The sequence below is a fragment of the Nansenia antarctica genome, assembly GCF_963989245.1.
Source record: "Nansenia antarctica genome assembly, chromosome: 7".
NCBI classification, from domain to species: domain Eukaryota; kingdom Metazoa; phylum Chordata; class Actinopteri; order Argentiniformes; family Microstomatidae; genus Nansenia; species Nansenia antarctica.
The window spans coordinates 3,279,630-3,304,439 of record NC_137677.1 but is presented as its reverse complement, the minus strand read 5'-3'; the positions used below and the strand labels follow the sequence as shown (position 1 = coordinate 3,304,439).

At 43.5% G+C, this 24,810-nt stretch overlaps 2 protein-coding genes across 2 annotated transcripts in view; one reads left to right on the top strand and one right to left on the bottom strand.

Annotated features, from left to right (window-relative positions):
- Window positions 1-2,753: 2,753 nt before the first annotated feature.
- tm4sf4 (transmembrane 4 L six family member 4) lies at window positions 2,754-6,388 on the bottom strand. Its single transcript, XM_080537183.1, has 5 exons — window positions 6,124-6,388; window positions 5,127-5,216; window positions 4,747-4,910; window positions 3,950-4,133; window positions 2,754-3,052 (listed from the first exon to the last, which is right to left on the bottom strand). The coding sequence occupies exons 1-5, from the start codon at window positions 6,295-6,297 to the stop codon at window positions 3,035-3,037; spliced, it is 630 nt and encodes a 209-aa protein (XP_080393309.1). The 5' UTR covers window positions 6,298-6,388; the 3' UTR covers window positions 2,754-3,034.
- Window positions 6,389-8,439: 2,051 nt separating this feature from the next.
- The window catches only part of LOC308161673 (glutathione hydrolase-like YwrD proenzyme), a 16,718-nt gene continuing 347 nt past the window's right edge, over window positions 8,440-24,810 (top strand). Inside the window, exons 1-11 of the mRNA XM_080535717.1 lie at window positions 8,440-8,579; window positions 10,265-10,418; window positions 12,192-12,345; window positions 14,475-14,681; window positions 15,986-16,138; window positions 16,700-16,787; window positions 17,289-17,460; window positions 19,888-20,044; window positions 21,007-21,177; window positions 21,807-21,891; window positions 23,087-24,810. The exon at window positions 23,087-24,810 is cut by the window's right edge and continues 347 nt beyond it. Coding sequence (XP_080391843.1) covers window positions 8,477-8,579; window positions 10,265-10,418; window positions 12,192-12,345; window positions 14,475-14,681; window positions 15,986-16,138; window positions 16,700-16,787; window positions 17,289-17,460; window positions 19,888-20,044; window positions 21,007-21,177; window positions 21,807-21,891; window positions 23,087-23,328 — 1,686 coding nt within the window. The 5' untranslated portion in view covers window positions 8,440-8,476 and the 3' untranslated portion in view covers window positions 23,329-24,810. The remainder of the gene's footprint in view (window positions 8,580-10,264; window positions 10,419-12,191; window positions 12,346-14,474; window positions 14,682-15,985; window positions 16,139-16,699; window positions 16,788-17,288; window positions 17,461-19,887; window positions 20,045-21,006; window positions 21,178-21,806; window positions 21,892-23,086) is intronic.

Genomic DNA, 24,810 nt, shown 5'->3' with positions numbered 1-24,810 from the left:
AAAGAAAATGGTTATGAATATGTAATGCATCTGTATCTGATTTGATGGATTGTCTTGTTGTTAATCTAAAAAAGACTTGGGTGAGACCACAGGGGAGTAAACACAGGGGTGTTGTTGGATAGGGAGTTTGAAGACCTGGAATGATGTGGTGTGGAGCACACGTGTGACTATTGGTGCATATAGAGTGGCATGGAATGGAATGGACAGCGGCTAAGCTACGGCTATGCTACGGCTAAGCTACGGCTAAGCTACGGCTATGCTATGGCTACAATGCATGGGATGGGGTTGTGTGGCTAGGCTAGTAGAGTACAGGGTAAGGGGTTAAGGCATGATTATGTTGAAGGCATGCTGTCTGATGATGATGATGATGATGATGATGAGTTGTGAAATCACACACACTAACAGAAATAGCCATATCTTCTTTGGCAGTGTGGAGTTCATTTTGAAATAATGTATCCTCGGCACAAAGTCTCTGAAAAATGACAATTAAGTCGTGTAACATGTTTTTAAAAAATCTGAATAAATTGGTTTCGGAACCATGAATTGTGTCTTGTTGTTTTTATTTATATTGATTTGCTTTAATGTACACCTCCTTGTCAAGCACAGAAGGGTGTTAGGATTCAAGCAGGCAGGTTGTTTCTAGACTGAAATTAAGCTTATGGTATATTAGACTGGGACAGTGTTAATTTTGTCAGGCTTTTTAGTCACTTAGTCTTTGGTGTTTATATATATGCACATATATAACACTATGTGCAATATGACAACCCTTGGGTACATAAGGTTCAGAGATAGGAAATGTTAGAATAGGTATAGCATAGCATAGAGTACAGCACAGTGTTTTATTTGTATAGTATAGTATAGTGGATAGTGTACATAGCCTTTATTTATGTAAACCAGCTCTTTTCCCTTCTTGTTTTTAGTTTTTTTTCCTAGCACCAGGGGAGCCCCCCCTCCCAAATTTCGTTGTTTGGTACCTGTACTATATCAATGACAATAAAGACCATTCATTCATTCATTAGATGAAGATGCACACCAGTGGCGGCTGGCCAATAGAGGGCGCTAGGGCGCCGCCCCCACCTTCCAACGCAGCCCCACTTCCTAGTTGCTACTTGTAATTTTTTTTTTAAAATAAACATTGTTTATTCATAAAATGCGGCTGATATTCTGTCGGCGCCTATCAGCATTCATTAAAAATCCTCCAATACAATAAACATTTTATCTGTGTAAAATTCACTGTGAAAATACATAGGGGAGGAGTCCGGGACGCCGGCCGAATGCAAGTCTATGGCAGTCCAAATACTTTTGGCTTACACGTGAGCTGTAGCAGCGCTCCAATTGGCTGTCTCCTATTTCTCGGATTTAATCGACTGTAAATCCAGATTTTAAAGTTGATATTCTTCCCTGTGGAGCATGCCCCCGCTGTGCCCCACCCAAAATGTTTATCACCAGCCGCCACTGATGCACACCAGTTCTAGTCACACCAAGTCACCTCCATTTCTCTTAGTTCCAAAAACTCCAAAACATTTTAGTCGAGTTTTCGTCGCTGACTACGGCTAGACTAAAATGTTTTGGTGTTTTTGTGGACTGAAACTGCACTGGAATGTTTTCAGTTTTCATTTCATCCGATGTGTTCCTCCAATCAGCCTGAAGTTGCCTCATTTCTCCACTAGATGTCAGTATGGTACTCAGGAAAGAAAGACCTCATACAGACAGTGGGCTGGTTTCACAGACAAGGCTTCAGTCACCTAATCCTGGACTAGATCACACTTTCAATGTCAAATCTCCAATGAAGATGATTTTTAGTCTAGGATCAGGCTTAACCCATGTCTGTGAACCTGGCCATATATGTATCTGTAGTCTTTAGACCCAGACAATAGATACCATATACCTACATTTATGTTTCTGATATTGAATAACATCTCCCACGGTCCACCTCACAGCCAATCATATCACATCAGGAAGCTTCTGTGTTACAATCAGAGACATAACCGTCCCCTATATTGAATAACACCTCAAGTTGACAACCATAATGCTATAGACCCAATAACCCCCATGCCAACTCGAGTTTAGAATGATAAGGTTCTATCTCCGTTTAGGGCAGTTCAGAGATATTGAGCGTCACAGTTTTTACATTCCATTATGTTTTGTGAGATGGAACCTTTGTTTTGTATTAATTACTAACTAAAACATTTCAACATTTTAAAAATAACACCACACAGGCATTAATAAACACTTAATGGATCAGATTATGTAAAAAAAAAAAAACTAAATTTTGACAAAAATGGAGATAGAACCTTCTAACGTCGATTCTAACGATTCTAACGTCACGAACTCCAGTCCAACCATGTACAGTAAATGCAAATGCTGCCTTGGTAAGAGAATGCTAGACAGTAGAGTATTTATCTTGTATGCCCCCCTCATAAAGCCAGTTATTAAGCAACATGACAAGGACTCCATAGTCACCGCGGGAGATAACGCTGTTGATTCAGGGGAGGGAAGCTAGCCGTGTTCCCTTATTAGCAGGAACTAAATGGAATAGAGTTATAAAGTTACATAAACCAGAGGCTAATCAAATAAGACGCATGCAGGTGTGGACAGTCATATAATATATATACCCGTCCTTTTTAGAGGGGATGTCCATGTATGCAGTTTCAGTTTTGCTAATCTAATTAAGATAAGATAACAATTTAAACAATGCCCTTCTTTTTGTACATACTGAATTGAATCAAAGGTTGGATGACATACAATACATTTAGATTCTTTTTAATTTTTAAAAAGTACAAAATAGAACATCTTAATACAGTAAACAAAATAAATATCCAAAAATTTAGCGTTTGAATGTCTTCTGCCATCATAAGCTTTTACCATCAAGCAAAAGAATGAAGCTGAAAGGTGAAGCGAAATAAAAGACAAATGTAAAAACACATAAAGAAACCGTTACACCTCATAACAGAAAGCCGGTGTTGCAGGAAGTCTTCAGTCTCACTGTTGTAGGAAGTCTTCAGTCTCACTGTTGGGGGTTCAGTCTGTGTTCTCAGACGGCACCATCGCTCTGTAACACAAGCACAGGACATGGACGTTACAAACATGTTCCCTAGCTCACATCCAAACACACTGGGGCAGTTTCCCCAAAACAGATGAAACGGTAAATGGACTGCACTAAATATAGCGCCTTTTTTGCTGCTCCAAAGCTGCTCCAAAGCGCTTTACAACGGCCTCTCATTCACCCATTCACACACCCATTCACACACCAATGCACTGGCCCGCTCACTGGGTGCAATTTTGGGGTTCAGTGTCTTGCCCAAGGACACTTTGACATGTGGCCAGCCGGGGCTCGAACCGCCGATATGCCAACCTTGCGATCATTAGACGGCGACTCTACCTCCTGAGACACAGCCATAAGATGAAGCCTACCCCTGAACTAGAACGCACTTTTTTCATTCAACAGAGAAACTCCTTATCTTGTAGGAGGAGAGCAAAACGGAAATCTATTCTACACAATCTATTCATACCTTCCATCCCATTCCATACATTTCTACTCCAGGGTAAATACAGGAATCTTGAGGTTAATTTCAATACCTTTCTAAGACTTTTTAAAGACCGTGTCAATATTTTTCCAGACCTCACCCACCGCCACTTGGAGCTGTAACCGTTTACATCAGTGACACCTTTTAACTTAACAGTTTTAGTTTGCAATAGACTAGGCCACTATCATACAACAGAATCTCTGATAAAAACTAATACATTCACAAACTTTTACTAAACGTTTTTAGGACTCAAACTCTTTGGACAGAGTCTAATTCAGAAAAATACCTCCAAAATTCAAGACCTCATAAAATCGTGATAAGACTTTTTAATACTTATTAAGGGTCTTGATTTCCCCCAAAATGTATTTATCAACTTTTAATACTTTTCAAGACACCGCGGATACCCTGTACCCCCTCCTTACCCCGCAGCATCCACAGCAGTCTCCACAGATGAACCCGATCAGCCCGTTGATCACCTGGATGGCGCAGAGCACCGCCTGCAGCAGGCCCATGATCAGCAGGATGGAGAACAGCGTCAGGTGCCACGTCACGATACCGTGCGGCTCCACACAGTCCTTCCACAGGGAGTGGTCAGACAGGTAGTTCCTGAGGAGGAGGAGGGAGGAGGGGGTCACTTTATTTGACTGGTCCACTTATACATTGTTTCTAGAAGACACTCTGCCAACTCGTGACGTTAGAATTATAAGGTTCTATCTCCATTTTTGTCAAAATTGAGTTTTTTTTTTTACATAATCTGATCCATTAGGTGTTTATTAATGCCTGTGTGGCGTTATTTTTTAAAATGTTGACATTTTTGAGTAATTCATAAAATACAAAGGTTCCATCTCACAAAACATAATGGAATGTAAAAACTTTGACGCTCAATATCTCTGAACTGCCCTGAACGGAGATAGAACCTTATCATTCTAAGCTCACGGCTCTGCCAACGTACAGGCCTCACACAGGTCAGAGAGGTGAGATGGAGGAAAGTCCACTAGGAGATGGTTTATCGATGTTAATACTGTTAACTAACTATCCACTAATCTACCCATAACCCAAACCTCATCCTGTAACGTGGCAGTTGACAGTTTGTGGTTAGGCTGAGTAACTGTACACAATTTATAGGGGACTTTTCAAATAAAGTAGGGACAATAGCCGTTACTAATACTTTTCTAAACAGACAGACAGCAGAAGTTGAGGGGGTCACAACAGTACTTACCCCTCAAAGGTCGGGGGGTACCCCCATGTCTGGTTAGTAGTACTATTTGCAAAGGTGGTCTCAAACAGACATATCGGGCCTCTGTTAATGGCAAAGACAGATATAATGAAGCAGTAGCCGGCCCCCAAGACTCCTACGCCAGCGAAGATGATGGAGGTGAATGACTGTGGAGAGACAGAGACAGACACGTCAGACAGTAAAGACATCAGGTAGAGAGAGAGAGAGACAGAGAGAGAGAGAGAGAGAGAGAGAGAGAGAGAAAGAGAGAGACAGAGACAGGGTTTGTATTGTTTACAGAGTACATGCAGAGAGGTATATATGTTTTAGCTGGTAAGTGTTTATAACAGTGTGTTATAATTCCTTTTCCCATAATTCCTTACCGCAAATCTCTTTCCACAGCTTTCGTTGCCACAGCAACCGCAGCAGTCGTTGTTTTTGAGGCCCAGGAAGACCAGCGCTGGGAAGATCATCTGTGTATGAAGATACAGAACATCAGATTATTACAGTACAGTATTTGACATCACAACACAACCAGACACAACGGCCTAGGGAGGATATGTTGCATGGTCCTGCTGCAGCAGACAAAAGGTATAAATGGACTGCACTTATACAGCGCCTTTATCCAAAGCGCTTTACAACGGCCCCTCATTCACCCGTTCACACACACATTCACACACCAATGGCGGCAAGCTGCCATGCAAGGCGCCACCGGCCCGCTCACTGGGAGCAATTTGGGGTTCAGTGTCTTGCCCAAGGACACTTCGACATGTGGCCAGCCGGGGCTCGAACCGCCGATCTGCCAACCTTGCGATCATTAGACGGCGGCTCTACCTCCTGCGTCACAGTCGCCCCAAGGTGTGCCCTACCCATAAACTCTAGGCAGGGAATTGAATTCCCCTTTTCACACAACACTTGTTCTTCGATCAATGTTCTGGCCAGGAGCGTACGCACTAGTATAGCTTTTCCATCTCACTCAATCTGTGTATGTAGAGCCACGCCATCAACATACAAAGCAGAGACCAAGAACTTCTACTGCCTACTTACTATTCATGAACAACATTATCACCCCTATCTATCTGAAAGGGTAACGTCTAGGGAATATTTATACTTTTCTGGTTTCAAAATAGTATCCAATTGAACTATTTTTGCTAATTTCCAATTCATGAAATCATTGACATGCTCTCTCTCTACTTGTTAAACAGAAAAATCATAAAACAAATCATAAAACATGAGTTCAACTGAAATCAACACATTTAGCGTTATATTAGAAAATATATTAGAAAATATTAAATAAAATATTAGAAATAGAATATTAGAAAAGACAATTTGCTGAGGTGTTACTCCAAATCCATTTCCCAAACAATTGACTCTACTCACCAGAACCCCAGATCCAAATATCCCTCCAAAGTACCAGGCCTCGGTGGTGATGTGGTCGTTCTCTGAGGCTGGTACCCCCCCAGGGAACAGCAGCAGGATGTTACACAGCACACTGACTATAGCCAGGGGCATCAGGGTGATACCCAGACACTTGGCGAAGCTTCCCGTACACATGATGTCACAGTTCGACCCCAAAACACTACCAGGAAACTACTCCAAAAGCTCTCACACCACACCACACACTGCTGTAGGTACAACCAAACTGTCTCACTCTCAACCCAACAACTTTGGGTTGGGGCAGAAGAAGGTAGTGTATATATAGCCCACTGGCAGCATGATGTCACTACCTTCAATTCAATTTACAGTGTCTGTGCTATGACAACCATCTGGCTCTTTAGTTAATGTTCTACTACAGCATTTGCCTGCCCGGCCCGGCACTGGAGGAGGACATGGAGGTTATTGATCGGAGGAGGAGGGCACGGGAGGTTATCAAGGGGAGAAGTGTTGTTTGTTGGGGGAAATACTTTTCCTCTTAGTGTAGAAAATGTCCCTCTCGTGACGTTAGAATTATAAGGTTCTATCTCCATTTTTGTCAAAATTAAGTTTTTTTTTTTACATAATCTGATCCATTAGGTGTTTATTAATGCCTGTGTGGTGTTATTTTTTAAATGTTGACATTTTGGAGTTAGTAATTCATAAAATACAAACGGTTCCATCTCACAAAACATAATGGAATGTAAAAACGTTGACGCTCAATATCTCTGAACTACCCTAGACGGAGATAGAACCTTATCATTCTAAGCTCACGATACTTTAGTGTAGAAAATGTCCCTCTGTCCTTGTGTCCTTCTGTAGAAAATGTCCCTCTGTCCCTATGTTGTCCTGGCCCTTAGATACCACTCATCATTCAAATGTAAAATTGTATAATGTATGATATATTTTAATGTTTGATATTTGTAATTTAAGTATGTTTTATATGTTAAATGTTATTTGTAATGTATGTTTTAAATGTGGACTCCACTAAAAGCTCATGCCTATGGGTATAGCTAATGGGGATCCTTCCAATAAATAAACAAATAAATAAACATTCCACATCATCGTTTAAAATATGTCAGACAGTGCCTTAATAGGATATGAGAGTATTACAGAATACATTTGAATGAATACAGTTTGAAACATGAACCGTTTCTGTAAATGGGGCGGCTGTGGCGCAGGAGGTAGAGCCGGCGTCTAATGATCACAAGGTCGGCAGTTCTTCTAACCTCAGCTGGCCACATGTCGAGTCGAGGTGTCCTTGGGCAAGACACTGACTGAACCCCAAATTCACCCTCGCTAGAACATGAGAGTTGACACACTCACACATACATACACACACACACACACACACACACACACACACACACACTCACTCACACGTACACACTCACTCACACACACACACACACACACACACACACACACACACACACACACACACACACAGTCAGTCCATTGACCATTTATAAGGGCCACCTCACACACCTGATAAGCCTGGAAACATTACTGAGGAAGAAGGCTTAAAGAGGATTTGCAATATCAAAAGCAGATATTTTTACTAGCCATATTTTGTACTAATATAGGTCTCTCTTCAGGTTAATAAAATACCTAGACCTTTTAGAATAGGCATAGTTGGTTAGACTGTACTGAACTATCAACCTTTCTTTTTTGGGGTTATTATTATTTATTTTGGTAAGTTTTTAAACAACAAACATCTAGACGTCACAACAGACATTAAAGGAAAACAATTAACTCCATAAAGTAGAAAGTATGAAAAATAAAACAATTATAATATAAGACAAAACACAACAGCAAACAAAAAGACAAAAACAAAACAAAAAAATATGCCAATAAACAAAAGTGTATGTGCAATACTATCAGCCTTTCAATAACTTTGAAATTGACTGGATTACATTCAGTGGTGGACAATGAATTTGTGTCTAGTCTTTAATTAAGTAATAACCGTTACATAATATCATTTATCCAGTTTCTCCAAAGTCAATCGATCCCAGAGTAATCGATCATAGGCGAAGCAAGCGATACAAAGTAACAGCAATAATCCAGTAATGGTTTGCATGGATGTACAGTCGTAATGAAGCTGATCTATGGAGCACGTACAGCCAAAAGAAGCAAAGAAATCGACATTCAAACGCGCATGTCTCTCACACTCGGTTTTATGGCCAATTGTTGTTTTTATCAGTGGCTGAAGTTGAACTTTGCTCAATGACTTCCAGAGGACATGTTGCTTGCAGCCTGCTATAGCCTGCGTTTGGACGTTTGTAAAGGTCATTTCGTGTCATTTGTGTAGAAAGGGAACATGGAGCAGCCCGATCTATCCTTCACATCGCGCCGGTCACCGGTGGTTTGCCTGCGGGGCTGCGTGGCTTCAAGTCAGCCGCTGGCCTCCAACATCGGTCTGGGTGAGTTATTATTAGTTAGTTGTGCACTTCGTTTCCCCAAAGTGTGGTATGCAACTATGCAACTATGCAACTATGCAATAGAAGATGCATGCAACTATGCAACTATGCAACTATGCAATAGAAGATGCATGCAACTATGCAACTATGCAATAGAAGATGCATGCAACTATGCAACTATGCAACTATGCAACTATGCAACTATGCAACTATGCAACTATGCAACTATGCAACTATGCAACTATGCAACTATGCAATAGAAGATGCATGCATGTGTTCGCACCCTCTTTTACTACACTGCTCCCCCCAAAATGAAGGGAACACTTAATCATCACAGTATAATAACACCAAGTCAAAGTCAATTTTGTATTTGTCACGTGCATATCGTACAGGTACAATGTACAGTGAAATGTTACTGCCGCGGCTCCTAAGAAGGTGGAATACAAAAAAATCGATTTACAAATTACAAATCAATATATACAGTTTTATAAATATATATAATATACTATTAATATAAATTAAAATAAATATAAGGTGCTGTAGTTAGTCCATATTGCGGGGGGGAGGGGGGGGGGGCATCCTGCTGGGGGCAGGGGCAGTTGCCTGGCTGTGGCCTAGGTCACAGGTGTCATTCAGGTCACGGATGGCCTGGGGGAAGAAGCTGTTCTTGAGTCTCTCCGTGTTCAGTTATACTTCTGGGTCCTGGGATATCGATCTGTCCAGTTAGGAAGCAGAAACGATTGTTAATCAATTTCAGGACAGGAGAGGCAACAGCAAGACCACCCCCCAAAAGGAAATGGTTTTGCAGGTGGGGGCCACAGACCATGGCTGTTCTAAATGGCATACTAGCATACTGCATACTACATACTTAATACTGCCTATTAAATTCATATTATCCAACAGTTCAGTTCCGACCAAGTAATTTGATTGGACAAGAGGCATTCCATGAGTGCTGATATACAGTATAACAGAGCTAGCCTGCAGATGTTTGTGTTCAGGTTACTAGGCAACAGTCCAGTTGCAGAACTATTTTTATAGTTTAACTATTATTATCCAAAATAATAAATGATTAAATAAAAATAAACAAACAAATCATAAATCTGTTGTCACTTATTACTGTTAACTAATAAATTGCGCTGTAGAACTGTTGTATAAAAGCAATATCACACTCCTACTGAAGACAGTCACAGCCGTGCTGATATTCAGTATAACAGCACGACCTTGAGTGTGATATTGCTTAAATAAGTATGCCAATAAGTATGCCAATAAGTATGCCATTAAGTATGCCAAGTTCTATCTCCGTTTAGAATGATAAGGTTCTATCTCCGTTTAGAATGATAAGGTTCTATCTCCGTTTAGAATGATAAGGTTCTATCTCCATTTAGAATGATAAGGTTCTATCTCAGTTTAGGGCAGTTCAGAGATATTGAGCGTCAACGTTTTTACATTCCATTATGTTTTGTGAGATGGAACCTTTGTATTTTATTAATTACTAACTAAAAAATGTTAACATTTTTAAAATAACACCACACAGGCATTAATAAACACCTAATGGATCAGATTATGTAAAAAACTCAATTTTGACCAAAAATTGAGATAGAACCTTATAATTCTAACGTCACGAGTTGTCATTTCACTCTAATCCATTTGACCTGAGATTTTCTTCCTCGCTTCCGTCTTACTCACAGACATCCTGAAGAGAGGCGGGAATGCTGCTGATGCTGCCGTTGCCGTGGCAGCCGCGCTGGCGGTTACAGAACCGTTCAGCACCGGTATAGGCGGGGACTGCTTCTGTCTGTTCTACGACGCCAACACCAGACAGGTGCGTGGCCTGAACGGAAGGTGAGGTTTGCACGTCAGTCAGACACTTGTTTCACTAGTAGTGATAGATGTGTGCGGGAATCAAACCCACAACACCTCGGACCAACCGTCATAAAGCCATTTAAGCCAGTAGCTTAATCCTCTCAAGAAATAGCCTCAAATAGCTGAACGAGCAGTTAGCACACTCCTGAGGAAGTACAGTAATAATAATAATAATAACTTTAATTTATATAGCACCTTTCAAAAAGCCCAAGGACGCTTTACAAGGGAATGATCGGACAGACAAACAGAAAACAAACAAAGCAAAACTGAAACAATGACTAGGGGCCAAAGGCCTTGGAGTAGCCTACTCCTCCCTGAGAAGCACTGGTCAAATTTAGTGTAATAATAGTAATAATAATCGTTTTATTGCCATGCAATCAACTTGTCAGTCAGTTGTTGGAATTTGGTATCTTAAGCTCTATGCAAGGGGTAGGTAGGCCATAGACGGCGACCCTGGAGTGGAGCAATTAGGAGTTCAGTGCCTTGCTCAAGGACACCTCGACACATGGCCAGCCAGGGTTCGAACTGCCGACCTTGCGATCATTAGACGCCAATCCTACCTCCTGACTGAGCCACTGTGTAGCCTAGTCACATGACGTTCATGATACTCAGGAGCACGTCAGGAGCCTGTCATATTCATTGACCATATATGGACTGGCATGTTTCATTATGGGTGTGTGTTGGCTTATGGAAACCACACACACATGGGGCGGCTGTGGCGCAGGAGGTAGAGTCGCCGTCTAATGATCACAAGGTTGGCAGATCAGCGGCTGGCCACATGTCGAAGTGTCCTTGGGCAAGACACTGAACCCCAAAATTGCTCTCAGTGAGCGGGCCGGCGCCTTGCATGGCAGCTTGCCGCCATTTGGTGTGTGAATGTGTGTGTGAATGGGTGAATGAGAGGCCGTTGTAAAGCGCTTTGGAGCAGCTTTGGAGCAGCAAAAAAGGCGCTATATAAGTGCAGTCCATTTACCATTTACACACCTAGAGATAAAACACGATATTACTCAGCCTTTCTCATCATCCCAAAAGGTCAAGCTAGTCATATAAGGACAATCTCCGTGCTTTTACTGGAGACCCACCATGTGATCCGTATCTACCAGAGACCCCTGGGCCCTGTGTTGACAATGGCAGTTTCTTATATGAGTGCAGCTGTGTTATGAATAGGCCAACTCTGCAGGATGTGTGCCATGAGGATTCTTTTCCCCTATTTACATTCGGAGCTACCTTTGTAAACATGTAAACCTTTGTCAAAATGTTGAGTAGACTCATAGAATAATGTTGTATCTCAATCAATCAGTAGTCAGTAGTGAATAATGCCTTTCTGTAGTTTAATGAAGGAGTATTATCAGTTATGATGTGTCTGTGTGTGTAGGTAATGTTGACTCAGTAATAAAAATAAAACCCAGTGTTATTCTTGGCTGTTCTATTGTGTTGTGCTTCCCCTTTAACCCACAGCAGGGTGCCTGGACATGTAAGAGGCCTGGCGTGAAAGGCCTGTTGAGAAACAGAGGACAGGAATGTTTGCCTAGTGTGTGTGTGTGTGTGTGTGTGTGTGTGTGCGTGTGTGTGTGTGTAACCCCTGTTAAAACATATAAACACTCAAGAGTCACAACTACCATGTTCAATCCGTGCAATAATAGTTCTGATATCCTCTCAAGTGTCTCTGCTAATACACCGCAAATAAAGATACTAAAATGTGCGTGTGTGTCATGAACTGATGTATCTCTCTGTCTCTCTCTTCTGTGCCAGTGGACGAGCCTCCAGAGACCAGACTATAGACGGTCTGGAGGCGCGGGGCTACAGCCAGGCTAACCCCCCCTCACCCTTCCACGCCCTGAACGTCACTGTGCCAGGGGCCGCCGCCGGCTGGTGTGACACCGTACGACTGTTTGGGAGTCAGAAGGTACTACCTCTCACCCATGATCATGATGCAGGTTCTGTTTACTCCAGGCCTTTAGCTTCTTGTTGTTATGCCTAAGGTGAGGCCAAAGGTAATAAATAAAACCCAGCTTTGGTTGGACGATTAAAAAGTTCTGTTCTGTTTTGTTTTATTTAAGCAATATCACACGAGAGGGAGTGCTGTTATACTGAATATCAGCACTGGCTATTCAGTCGTAGATACAAGGTCGCATACCGAAGACAATGACAGCCGTGCTGATATTCAGTATAACAGCACGACCTCGAGTGTGAAATTGCTTTTATACAACAGTTCCTACAGCGCGATTTATTACTTAACAGTAATAAGTGACAACAGATTATGATTTGTTTGTTTATTTAATCATTTATTTTGGCTCCGTCAACAAAAAATAGTTCCGCAACGGGACTGTTGCCTAGTAACTAGTGTTGTTCCGATACCGATACTAGTATCGGCATGGCCACCGATACGCACAAAAATGCTGGTATCGGTATCGGCGAGTACTAACAAAAAACAAATTCCGATTTTTTTTTTTTTTTTAAGTACTAAAGTTATTTTGTTTGTAAATGTTCACTTGCTGTTGCACTACTACTACGACTGTTTTATATCTTAAATGGATATTGCACTGATTGGCATCTGTGAGAGCCACATTTCAGGTTTTATAAGGGGTTGATTTTCTTGTCACCATACCAGGTAGACAATAAAAAAAAGTTCTATAGTATTCACTCTCTGTTGGTATTTTTTCCTGTTTTACAAAGGTTTTGAGCAGTGCCAGACTAAGTGTTAGCAATAATTTTACATCGAGGTGAGTATGCGGCTCAAAAAACATGTTTTTTTGTTTTGTTTTTTCAAACGCCGTGGTATCGGATCGGTACTCGGTATCGGCAAGTACTGCACGGTCAGGTATCGGTATCGGTATCGGGATCAAAAAATGGTATCGGAACAACACTACTAGTAACCTGAACACAAACATCTGCAGGCTAGCTACTTTGTATTAACGGTAATTTCGGAGTGATACATATAGTTAAAAGTCCCAGTGCTGTTATACTGTATATCAGCACTCATGGAATGCCTCTTGTCCAATCAAATTACTTGGTCGGAACTAACTGTTGTATAATATATTTTATTCTATTTTGTTCTGTTCTGTTCTATTCTAGTCTAGTGTAACCTCACACAGTGACGTGACATTGCCTGAGATCTGAATGAATTGTTTCCCCGAAACGATTCCCTATTCATTGTTTTCCTTATCCTTGTTTTGTCAATATCATAGCGACATTTGAATAAATCCAAACTATCTCCTTCTCGTCCTGTGGAAGCGATGCTGTACAGAACTCCTCATGGCCCCTACTCCCACTCCCTGTCCTCCAGGGGTATATATAGACCTCATTGGTAGGTTATCGGCCTACATTTGGCTATGTTCCAGGGCTCCTTCCCTCTCAGGCACTTATAATGTGTTTCCATGGAAAGCTTCCTGTGGCAAGCTGTTGCTTTGTTTATGGAAATGTTAGACGTTCATATTCACTCTGGTCTCCACAGCGTCAGTTATGATGGCAGCTATATACAGTACACTGATTCGGTTTATAGATAGACTGCATGATCTCTAAACATCTATATACTCGTAATAACAAGATACTTAAACTTCCCATAACCTGTAAACATAACATACACACCCTCTGTAAACAAGATCTCACAACTTCTGTAAACTAGAACCCATTCATACCAGTACTAAGGAGATATTTTGCAGCTATGGGGGATAGTAGTAGCAGTAGTAGTAGTAGTAGTAGTAGTAGTAGTAGTAGTAGTAGTAGTAGTAGTAGTAGTAGTAGTAGTAGTAGTAGTAGTAGTAGTAGTAGTAGTAGTAGTAGTAGTAGTAGTACCGTAGTAGTAGTGGTAGTAGTAGCAGTAGTAGTAGTAGTAGTAGTAGTAGTAGTAGTAGTGGTAGTAGTAGTAGTAGTAGTATTAGTAGGTAGTAGTAGCTTAGTAGAAGCTCTCTCTACATCTCCCTGCTGGGAGTGGTGGGGTTGAGGGTTGAGCCTGTGTGTTGCTGCTGAACTCTGACTTCTATCCACTTCCTGTGAGGTCATTTGTGAGGTCATTTGTCATTTCCTGTTCTCCAGCTCTCTCTGCAGGAAGTCCTGCAGCCCGCCACGGCGCTGGCCCAGGGGGGTTTCCCCGTTGCCGAGGTTACGGCCCACCACTGGGCCGAAGCGGTCACCACCATGAGGGCAGCTGGTCGGGAACTGGGCAGAGAGTTCCTCATCGAAGGCCGACCGCCCAATCACGGCCAGGTGTTCACCAATCCTGGCCTCGCTCGGACCTTCCAGGTAATTACGGATCAGAGTTAGGAAACTAAACCCTCCTGAACTAGAGGCTACATGGACTGTACTTATATAGCGCCTTTATCCAAAGCGCGTTACAACGTCCTCTCATTCACCCATTCACACACACATTCACACACCAATGGCAGCAAGCTACCATGCAAGGCACCGGCCCGCTCCCTGGAGCAATGTGTCTTGGTTCAGTGTCTGGGTTCAGTGTCTGGGTTCAGTGTCTTGCCCAAGGACACTTCGACATGTGGCCAGCCGGGGCTCGAACCGCCGATCTTCCGCATCATTTCTAAATTGTGTATCTAAATCTAAAATGTATCTAAATCGGGAGGTACTGATACATTTACTAGTCTGCCCAGTGGTTTCACTGGTGCTTTCTCAGACGCTACAGTGTCTATGTTGCCTTCATGACTGGCGCCGTCTCTCACAGGCTTGGTCCTGTCACACCTATATTACCAGGATGAATCACCAGCCCAGCGGATACCTTTATGAGGAACAAATGACATCTGATTATCTTTATTGTCGCCCTTGTGTAACAGAAAACCAATAGGTAGATATTCATTAATATGACCTCCCATTGTGTCACTTTAGTTTCCATGACATTCCATGGCATTTCATTCCTCAGGTCGTCTGTGTGTGTGTGTGTGTGTGTGTGTGTGTGTGTGTGTGTGTGTGTCTCTACAGGGAGGCTCAAGGCAAGCCCTCAGGGGTTGGTCTGGCTCTCGGTCTTAGTCAGGATCCACTCACTGTTTGTCTTGTATTCATGTGTGTTGACTGTATCTTATTTGGATGTTAGCTGTATAGCTTTGTAAAGATAGAAGCTATTCATACACGTGTGGTTTATGTTCTTACTGTACAAAGCTAGATGCAGTGAAAGTACTACCACTACTGGGGCGGCTGTGTCTCAGGAGGTAGAGCCGGCATCTAATGATCACAAGGTTGGCAGATCAGCGGTTCGAGCCCCGGCTGGCCACATGTCGAAGTGTCCTTGGGCAAGACACTGAACCCCACATTGCTCCCAGTGAGCGGGCCGGCGCCTTGCATGGTAGCTTGGCCGCCATTGGTGTGTGAATGTGTGTGTGAATGGGTGAATGAGAGGCCGTTGTAAAGCGCTTTGGAGCAGCAAAAAAGGCGCTATATAAGTGCAGTCCATTTACCATTTACCATTTGTTTCTGTGTTCTTTTGTTGCATGAGAATCCCAGGTAAAATACCAAGTTACCAGCGGCCATCTTGTGTTTTTGTCCTGAACTATTGACAGATGTACTGGTTCATTGGTGGTTCTGTCCCCCCCCTCCCCCAGGATCTCTCCCAGCAGGGTAAAGCAGGGTTCTACGAAGGCCGGGTGGCTCAGGCCCTGGTGGACGTGGTCAGGCAGAACGGAGGGGTCATGACCCTGGACGACCTGAAGACCCACCACACCCAGGAGGTCAAACCCATCCACACGGATTACAAGGTGCGTTTCCTCCTCTAAGAACAGGACACGTCAAGGCAACGTCCCAGGACGGTCAGGTAGAGAAGGTCTGCCTTATATTACAGGAGGTTTGTTCGACGTTACATTTGCAACGTTGTGAACTGAACACACACACCTCTTCCCTTCTCTGTCAGACTGTAGTAGGCTTACTGGCGGACTCAGGGGGGGCGGCCGCCCCTCCTGGTGCCCCCACGGTTGAAAAACGTCTCTCTTAAGTGCTAACCCTTTTGAGTGGCGAAAATGGGAGGACGTGCCCTATTGGTGCCCCTCCAATGGTCTAAACTTGACCATGTGCCCCCACCGTTGAAAAACGTCGCACTAAAGTGCCCTTTTGAGTGGCAAAATTAGAGGATGTGCCCTATTGGCTGCCCTTCCAATGGTCTAAACTTGACCATGTGCACTGATGGGGTCCCATGTTGTGCAGTAGGTGCCCTTTTTTTCTTTTCGCCCCCCCTGCCCTTCAAACAGCCTGAGTCCGCCACTGAGACCTCCATATCTTGTGTATCTCCTGTTGACTGTCTCTCCCTCTGCGGTCTCTCTCAGGGCGTGAGGCTGTGGGAGGCCCCTCCTAACGGGCAGGGCATGGCAGCCCTGATCGCCCTGAACATCCTGGAGAACTTCCCCCTGCAAGGTACCTTCCACACCATCCCAACTCGTGACGTTAGAATTATAAGGTTCTATCTCCATTTTTGTCAAAATTTAGTTTTTTACATAATCTGATCCATTAGGTGTTTATTAATGCCTGTGTGGTGTTATTTTTTAAATGTTGACATTTTTGAGTTAGTAATTCCTAAAATACAAAGGTTCCATCTCACAAAACATAACGGAATGTAAAAACTTTGACGCTCAATATCTCTGAACTACCCTAGACGGAGATAGAACCTTATCATTCTAAGCTCACGAACTGTCGGTCACCTTTAACTCCAACATACTGGAGAGCTTCCCAGTCAACGGGACTGTATCCTCTCCCCATATCCCTGGGATAGTTTCTCGTGTGTGTCCTTTACCAAGACAAAGCCTCCTATTGATTACGGGGGAGGAGAGCGATCGATAGTTAACTCGCTTAGCTATTAACCGTGAACTTTGTTTAATGTAAAGCATCTTGTCTGTCGTTGTGTTTCTGTGTGTGTAGAGATGGGCCACAACAGCGCCGACTACCTCCATGTTCTGACTGAAGCTCTGAAGCTGAGCGTGACGGATACGGCCCATTACTGCGCCGACCCGGACCTCGTCACCGTGCCTGTGGAGGGCCTGCTGTCTAAGAACTACAGCGAGCAGCGCTCCCGGCTCATACGCATGGACAAGTGAGATCACTGTGTGTGTGTGTAGTGTAGTGTAGTGTAGTGTAGTGTAGTGCAGTGTAGTGTAGTGTGTGTGTAGTGTAGTGTAGTGTAATGTAGTAGACTGGGGGCATGACAGGATCCAGGCTTGGAGAGTGAATGACACCTTTTTTTTGTTTTCAAGGACCACAGAAAATGTTTCTCACATTGCTAGCCCTTGAATCCCCTCTCCCTCTCCCTCTCCCTCACCCTCTCCCTCTCCCTCTCCCTCTCCCTCACCCTCTCCCTCTCCCTCTCCCTCTCCCTCTCCCTCACCCTCTCCCTCTCCCTCTCCCTCTCCCTCTCCCTCTCCCTCTCCCTCTCCCTCTCCCTCTCCCTCTCCCTCTCCCTCTCTCTCTCTCCCTTTTCCTCTCCCTCACCCTCTCCCTCTCCCTCCCAGTTCCCAGTCTCTTTAAGCAGGTACCTTTGTGTGCCAGGCACCCTCTGTTTACTCACCGCAATGCCATCACCAGTGCCCCCCCCCCACCCCAGTGTCTCTAGCCCAGCCTGTCTGATGAGTCCCTCATTACCTGCAGACTTTGGACTCTTGGTTCCGCCAAATGAAAGACAAACACACAGCGGTCGCTAGTTCCATGTCACGCCTGTTTCGATCATGTTTAACAGCTGTCTATCTGCTATAGGAGGGTCCCCTACTAAAACATTCAAATATGACTCATAGTCATGTGGTGGAGACAACAAACACTCTAACTGTGGAGATCAGTGTCGCTGTTTAACTGTATGATCCGAATCAACAGTCCACTGGAACTCCAAATTATATTGATCGTGACGTTAGAATTATAAGGTTCTATCCATTAGGTGTTTATTAATGCCTGTGTGGTGTTATTTTTTAAAAATGTTGACATTTTTGAGTTAGTAATTAATAAAATACAAAGGTTCCATCTCACAAAACATAATGGAATGTAAAAACTTTGACGCTCAATATCTCTAAACTACCCTAAACAACGATTATAATTCTTTTTTTTTATTTTTTATTTGTTTTTCAGATTTTATCCCTTTTTCACCCAATTTGGTAGCCAATTGAACCCAACCTAGCATCCAATTATCCCCTGCCTATTGCGAAGGATCCGCCGCACGACCCCGTGGCCGGCAGCCCCAGAGGAGATCGCCAGGCAGACTAGCTGACTGGCTCCTCGAGCCCAGCACCTGTTATTCCGGCACCCCGGGGGCGCTGTTGCGCGACGGATCCTTGTCCGGAACTACTCCTATACCGCCCTCGGGAGCGGCCGCCCAATATGCCGCTCCCCGTGTGTGCCCCAGCCATATCCGGATCTGGCGAGCTGGGATACGATCCCAGTCCCCGGTGGGCAGCATGCACTAGTGGCCAGTGCTTAGACCGCTACACCACCGCGGGGCACTAACGATTATAATTCTAAGCTCACGTGTTATTTCTGTTTCATGGTGTCAAATACAGTATGTCTACAAAATGTAATTCAAAGTATCTTTCCTCCACCTTGCAAGACTCAAAGATTAAATTGCTAGCGTGAGGGAATTACCTTCACACAACTATGCCGTGAAGTTCTCAATTGCGTTGCGTGCAATGTCACACTAAAGTAATTACTGTGTCTTGCAAAACAAGTGCTTGTTGTCAGTAGGGTTGTTGACATAAATCCACTGAGAGAGAGACTTAGTAAGTCCTTGTTTACTTTGAGAGCCTGCAGCTTAATTACCCAGAGTGCTCTCTGCACGGGGGTGACCCTAACGAGCAGGATTCATTCTGGAGTATGTCAAAGTGACCCCCAAGTACTGGTCCAGGGTCAGGTTTGATGAACCTCCCTCACACTGTATTGTTGAAGCTATGATGAGTGAAGAATCTTCTCGTCGGTAAATGATGGAATGGATCGATCTACGGTATTGAGGATTTTGTGATCTTAATTGCGTTGTGTCATCTCCATAGATCTTGGTGTGCAGCATACACGAATTGACAAGGAATAGATATCCAAACATGGGTCGTAACGAGTATTATCAGATTTATTTAGGACAACAGCAACTAGCTTCGTCAGCAGAGTACCAGCATTAGACAACAATTCTTGAATACAGGCAGACTTAAATACCTCATGTTATCACAGATGTTAGATCACCTCATCTCTGGCGCCTACAACACCCAAGGTCTTAAGATCACCCCCCCGAATCTGTCTATTTGTGGCGTCACTGCTAACAGGGAAGATCATCCTCACCTGAGCCTGATACTCTGGTTTCCGAGAGAGAAAGAGAGAGAGAGAATGTGTGTGTGTGTGTGTGTGTGTGTGTGTGTGTGTGTGTGTGTGTGTGTGTGTATGTGTGTGCGTGAGTGACATAAGAATATATGTTGTTAGAAAACCCCAGTAGATCCAACATGAGGGTCAGAGTCATGTGACCCCAGGTCTGTGGTAACTAGCGTGTGTTGGTCCTCAGGGCCAGTGGCGTCACGGAACACGGCGCCCCCCCGGGGAGTGACACGGTGTACTTCACCGTGGTGGACGCGGACGGGAACGCCTGCTCCTTCGTCAACAGCCTCTACATGAGCTTCGGAACGGGCCTGGTACCCCAAGACTGCGGCTTCACACTGCATGTGGGTCCCACCTCCTCCTGGCCTTCTGTGCCTTTGATTCCACATCCATTTGACATTTACATTTGACATTTTGGGCATTTAGCAGACGCCTTAATCCAAAGCGACTTACAATCAATACATTTGACTAAGCAAGTGAATCATCAATCCACCAGTCGTAGCAGGAAGAGTAATCTAGCTCAGGCCCGGGGCCATTGGCAGTCTCAGTGATAGAAGGACATTTTGTATTTTGTATTTTGTATTATTATTTTTGTATACATATATAGACACTGGAGAACAGAGAGACAGTACAAGGGGGGCAGTAGATGTCTTGGGGGGGGACAGTAGAGGGGAAAAGCGGGTGTCTCAGGAGACGCAGTGCTGGCAGGTAGTGGATGTCTCAGGAGGAGACAGCCAAAGTGAATATGTGGTGCAGGGTGTAGGTGATCATGCTATTGATTCGAGGACATTAGGTCCGTTAGCAAACAGGGACTAGGTATTCCTTTAGTTTGTCAATGAGTGTCCCACTGGTTGTCCATTAACCGTCTATACAGCAATCTGAATGACTCGTCCAGTGGAACCGTGGTGGTATTTCGTGACGTCAGAATTATAAGGTTCTATCTCCATTTTTGGTCAAAATTGAGTTTTTTTTTACATAATCTGATCCATTAGGTGTTTATTAATGCCTGTGTGGTGTTATTAAAAAAGGTTGAAATTTTTGTAGTTAGTAATTCATAAAACACAAAGGTTCCATCTCACAAAACATAATGGAATGTAAAAACTTTGACGCTCAATATCTCTGAACTGCCCTAAACGGAGATAGAACCTTATCATTCTAAACGGAGATAGAACCTTATCATTCTAAGCTCACGATTATTTACTGTCAAAAGGGATCTCCTCTTAGAGGAGGAAATGCACCGAGGAATTAACGAAAAACATCTAGTTAGTTAGTTCATCCGAGCTGTCTGTCTGTTGTTCTCTGGCAGAACCGCGGCGTCAACTTCTCTCTGGAGCGTAGCCATGGCAACTGCGTGGGCCCGGGGAAGAGGCCCTACCACACCATCATGCCCGCCCTGCTGACTGACCCCGCCTCCGGGCGGCTGCTCTGCTCCTACGGGGTCATGGGGGGCTTCATGCAGCCGCAGGGACACGTGCAGGTGTCTACGCCCACACACACACACACACACACACACACACACACACACACACGCACACACGCACGCACGCACGCACACACACACGCACACATACGCATGCACGCACGCACACACACGCACACGCGCGCACGCACGCACACACACACACACACACATGCACACGCACGCACACACACACTCTAAGAGACCAAAATAGCCCAACTACAGATTATTAGCTAGATTTGGACTATTCTACCTCACATTAACTGAGTCATATACTGTATAGTATTATTATGTCTGTGATCCTAGTGTTTTAATGGGCCATATCTGCCCTCTCTCTCACTGTCTTTCTCTCTCTCTTTCTCTCTCTCTCTCACTCTTTCTCTCTCTCTCTCTTTCTCTCTCTCTCGGTCTCTCTCTCTCTCTCACTCTTTCTCTCTCTTTCTCTCTCTCTCTCTCTCTCTCTCTCACTGTCTTTCTCTCTCTCACTGTCTCTCTCTCTCTCTCACTCTCTCTCTCACTCTTTCTCTCTCTCTCGGTCTCTCTCTCTCTCTCTCTCACTCTTTCTCTCTCTCTCTCTCTCTCTCTCTCTCTCTCTCTCTCTCTCTCTCTCTCTCTCTCTCTCTCTCTCTCTCTCTCTCTCTCCTCAGGTGCTGTTGAACATGGTGTTGTTTGGGATGAACCCTCAGCAGGCTGTCGACGCCCCTCGTGTGTTTGTGCATCTGGACCAGCCTGGTAAGCTCTGTGTGAACCAGGCTACAGGCCACGAGTGTGATATTGCTTTTATACAACAGTTCTACAGCGCAATGTATTAGTTAACAGTAATAAGTGACAACAGATTATGATTTGTTTGTTTATTTAATCATTTATTTTGGCTCTGTCAACAAAAAATTGTTCCGCAACTGGACTGTTGCCTAGTAACCTGAACACAAACATCTGCAGGCTAGCTACTTTGTATTAACGGTCATTTCGGAGTGATACATATAGTTAAAAGTCCCAGCGCTGTTATACTGTATATCAGCACTCATGGAATGCCTCTTGTCCAATCAAATTACTTGGTCGGAACTAACTGTTGTATAATCTTACATATAATAGCATACAAACTCCTCCTTCAATCAGTAATGGCTATTACTAGTATCAGTAATCAATCGCCTGTATATGAAGAAAGTACATTCAAATTTGCAATAAGATGAATGTGTTAAGTAGTTACATAATATCGGTCTCTTCAGTTCCTGTATGTCTTGTGTTTTGCTGAGCCGAGGACAACAATATCATTTGAATATTCCTCCCTGGCAGTGGCGGCCATAAAATGTTTATTCAAAACAGGCGTCTGTGTTCATCCGTAGTTATGACATCATAGAACATCTGTGTTCATCCGTAGTTATGACATCATAGAACATCTGTGTTCATCCGTAGTTATGACATCATAGAACATCTGTGTTCATCCGTAGTTATGACATCATAGAACATCTGTGTTCATCCATAGTTATGACATCATAGAACACCTGTGTTCATCCGTAGTTATGACATCATAGAACATCTGTGTTCATCCGTAGTTATGACATCATAGAACATCTGTGTTCATCCGTAGTTATGACATCATAGAACATCTGTGTTCATCCGTAGTTATGACATCATAGAACATCTGTGTTCATCCGTAGTTATGACATGATGCAGGGGTTGGTCAGCTGTATGTCAGCGTGGTTTGGGGATAGGATAGTAAACCCTCAAAGGAATTTTAAAGGACAGGGAGTTGTGTTTCCAGTACTGGGGTGCCCCTACCTTACATTTACAGTACATTTTACGTTTTGGGCATTTAGCAGACGCCTTATTCCAAAGTGACCTACAACAAATACTTTTGACTAAAGTAAGTGAATCATCAATCCATCAGTTTTAGAAGGAAAAAGTAATCGAAGCTCGACTCTCTCAGCCCTGCAGTGGCGTTTGAACGTGGAGGACGGCGTGGACAAAGGTGTGGCTGAAATCCTGGGGATCCGGGGCCACGTTGTGGACTGGCCAATCACTGGCCACGAGCGGGCCCAGTTTGGGCGGGGCCAAGTCATCTCTGTTGGGGATTGGTGGAGCCCGTCTGGCCAGAAAGCTGACCCGGCGGTCAGGGTGCTGTGGGCGGGAACAGACCCCAGGGCTGACGGATGTGCTATGGGCTACTAGGGACCAATAGAGGGCGCCAGAGAGTAAGTCGTGAGTTTAGAATGATAAGGTTCTATCTCGGTTTCGGGTAGTTCAGAGATATTGAGCCGAGTTTTTACATCCCATTATGATTTGTGAGATGGAACCTTTGTATTTTTATTAATTACTAACTAAAAAAATGTCAACATTTTAAAAATAACACCACACAGGCATTAATAAACACCTAATGGATCAGATTATGTTAAAAACTCAATTTTGACAAAAATGGAGATAGAACCCTATAATTCTAACGTCACGAAATATCAAATCAAATCAAATGTTATTTGTGTAGCGCATTTCTCACAAAATGTGACCCAATGCGCTTCACAGAGAGCAGAGAAGATAAAGCAACAACTAATTTAAACTTGAAACTAATTTAAAGCAACATGATAACAGAACACGCAAGCAAGCAAGGGGCGAAAAACCTGTACACTATCCAGGAGAATTCCCTTGCATTTCATGTACGAAAGGCGCTATATAAATAAAGCTTTACTTACTTACTTACTTACTTACTTACAGTTATAGCAAGCAAGTAAGGGCGAAATACCTGTACACTGTGTAAAAACCTGTACGCTGTGTATGCTTCATCAGATTTGGAGATCTTTGATTTGCAATGTAGCTGAACTCTTATGCTTACGGTATATATAATATATATATATATATATTATGTTAGTTTACAAAGTCTTTGTGTATAACACTGTTTGGCCCAATCCCATTTCTCATTTTTACCCCTACCCCTCGTTTTGGAGTGCACTCACCTTTCGGCTTGCCCCTCGGAACAGAGTTAAGCATGGACGCTCACCATTCGTTCACAACTTAAGTTTCGCGCCATCAATCGATCAAACACGTCATCAAGTAAAAAAGAGCAATGCTTCATTGTCATCATAACAGAATAGCGGCGCTCTGTAGGCTAGCCTGTGCTCCTACCCTGCCAGTCTGCACTGTTACAGTATTAGAGTAGTGCTAACAAGTGCAACAGCAGGACTTTAGTTAAATGTAAAGTATTATATGCCATCAAAGGGGGGAAATGTGACATGGAAATATGTCAAAATGCGAGACACTCATGCACAAATCAGCCCTAAAACATTGTTGTAACGATAGCTAGCTATCGGCATACTAGTACTATTGTACTATACATACTATTGTTATAAGGTTGCTGTTGTAAGGAAAAGGTCTATAATACATTGAAATTACATTAAACTAAGATAATACAATGGTTATCATCATTTTTAAAATATTTATTTACAAAGAAAATGTTGGGTTTTCTTTTGTTGCTTGCCAATGATTGCCAATGCATTCTGGGAGATCAACACTCGATTTTAACCCTCACTTTGGAGTGTGCCTCTGAAAAAACTCAGCCCTACCACTTCACCCTATCCCTCCATGCCAACAAGAATTGGGACACCCTACCCCTACACGTGAACACGCAAAACGGAAGGGTAGGGCTATGTGGTAAGGCCAAGG

Excerpts from the sequence above, each read along its gene's own strand:
- tm4sf4 (XM_080537183.1), bottom strand. The coding sequence starts at position 6,297 with ATGTGTACGGGAAGCTTCGCCAAGTGTCTGGGTATCACCCTGATGCCC. Across the intron at positions 5,217-6,123 it reads TATTTGGATCTGGGGTTCTG|ATGATCTTCCCAGCGCTGGT; the intron begins GTGAGTAGAGTC and ends CTTCATACACAG. Across the intron at positions 4,911-5,126 it reads GCTGTGGAAAGAGATTTGCG|TCATTCACCTCCATCATCTT; the intron begins GTAAGGAATTAT and ends GTCTCTCCACAG.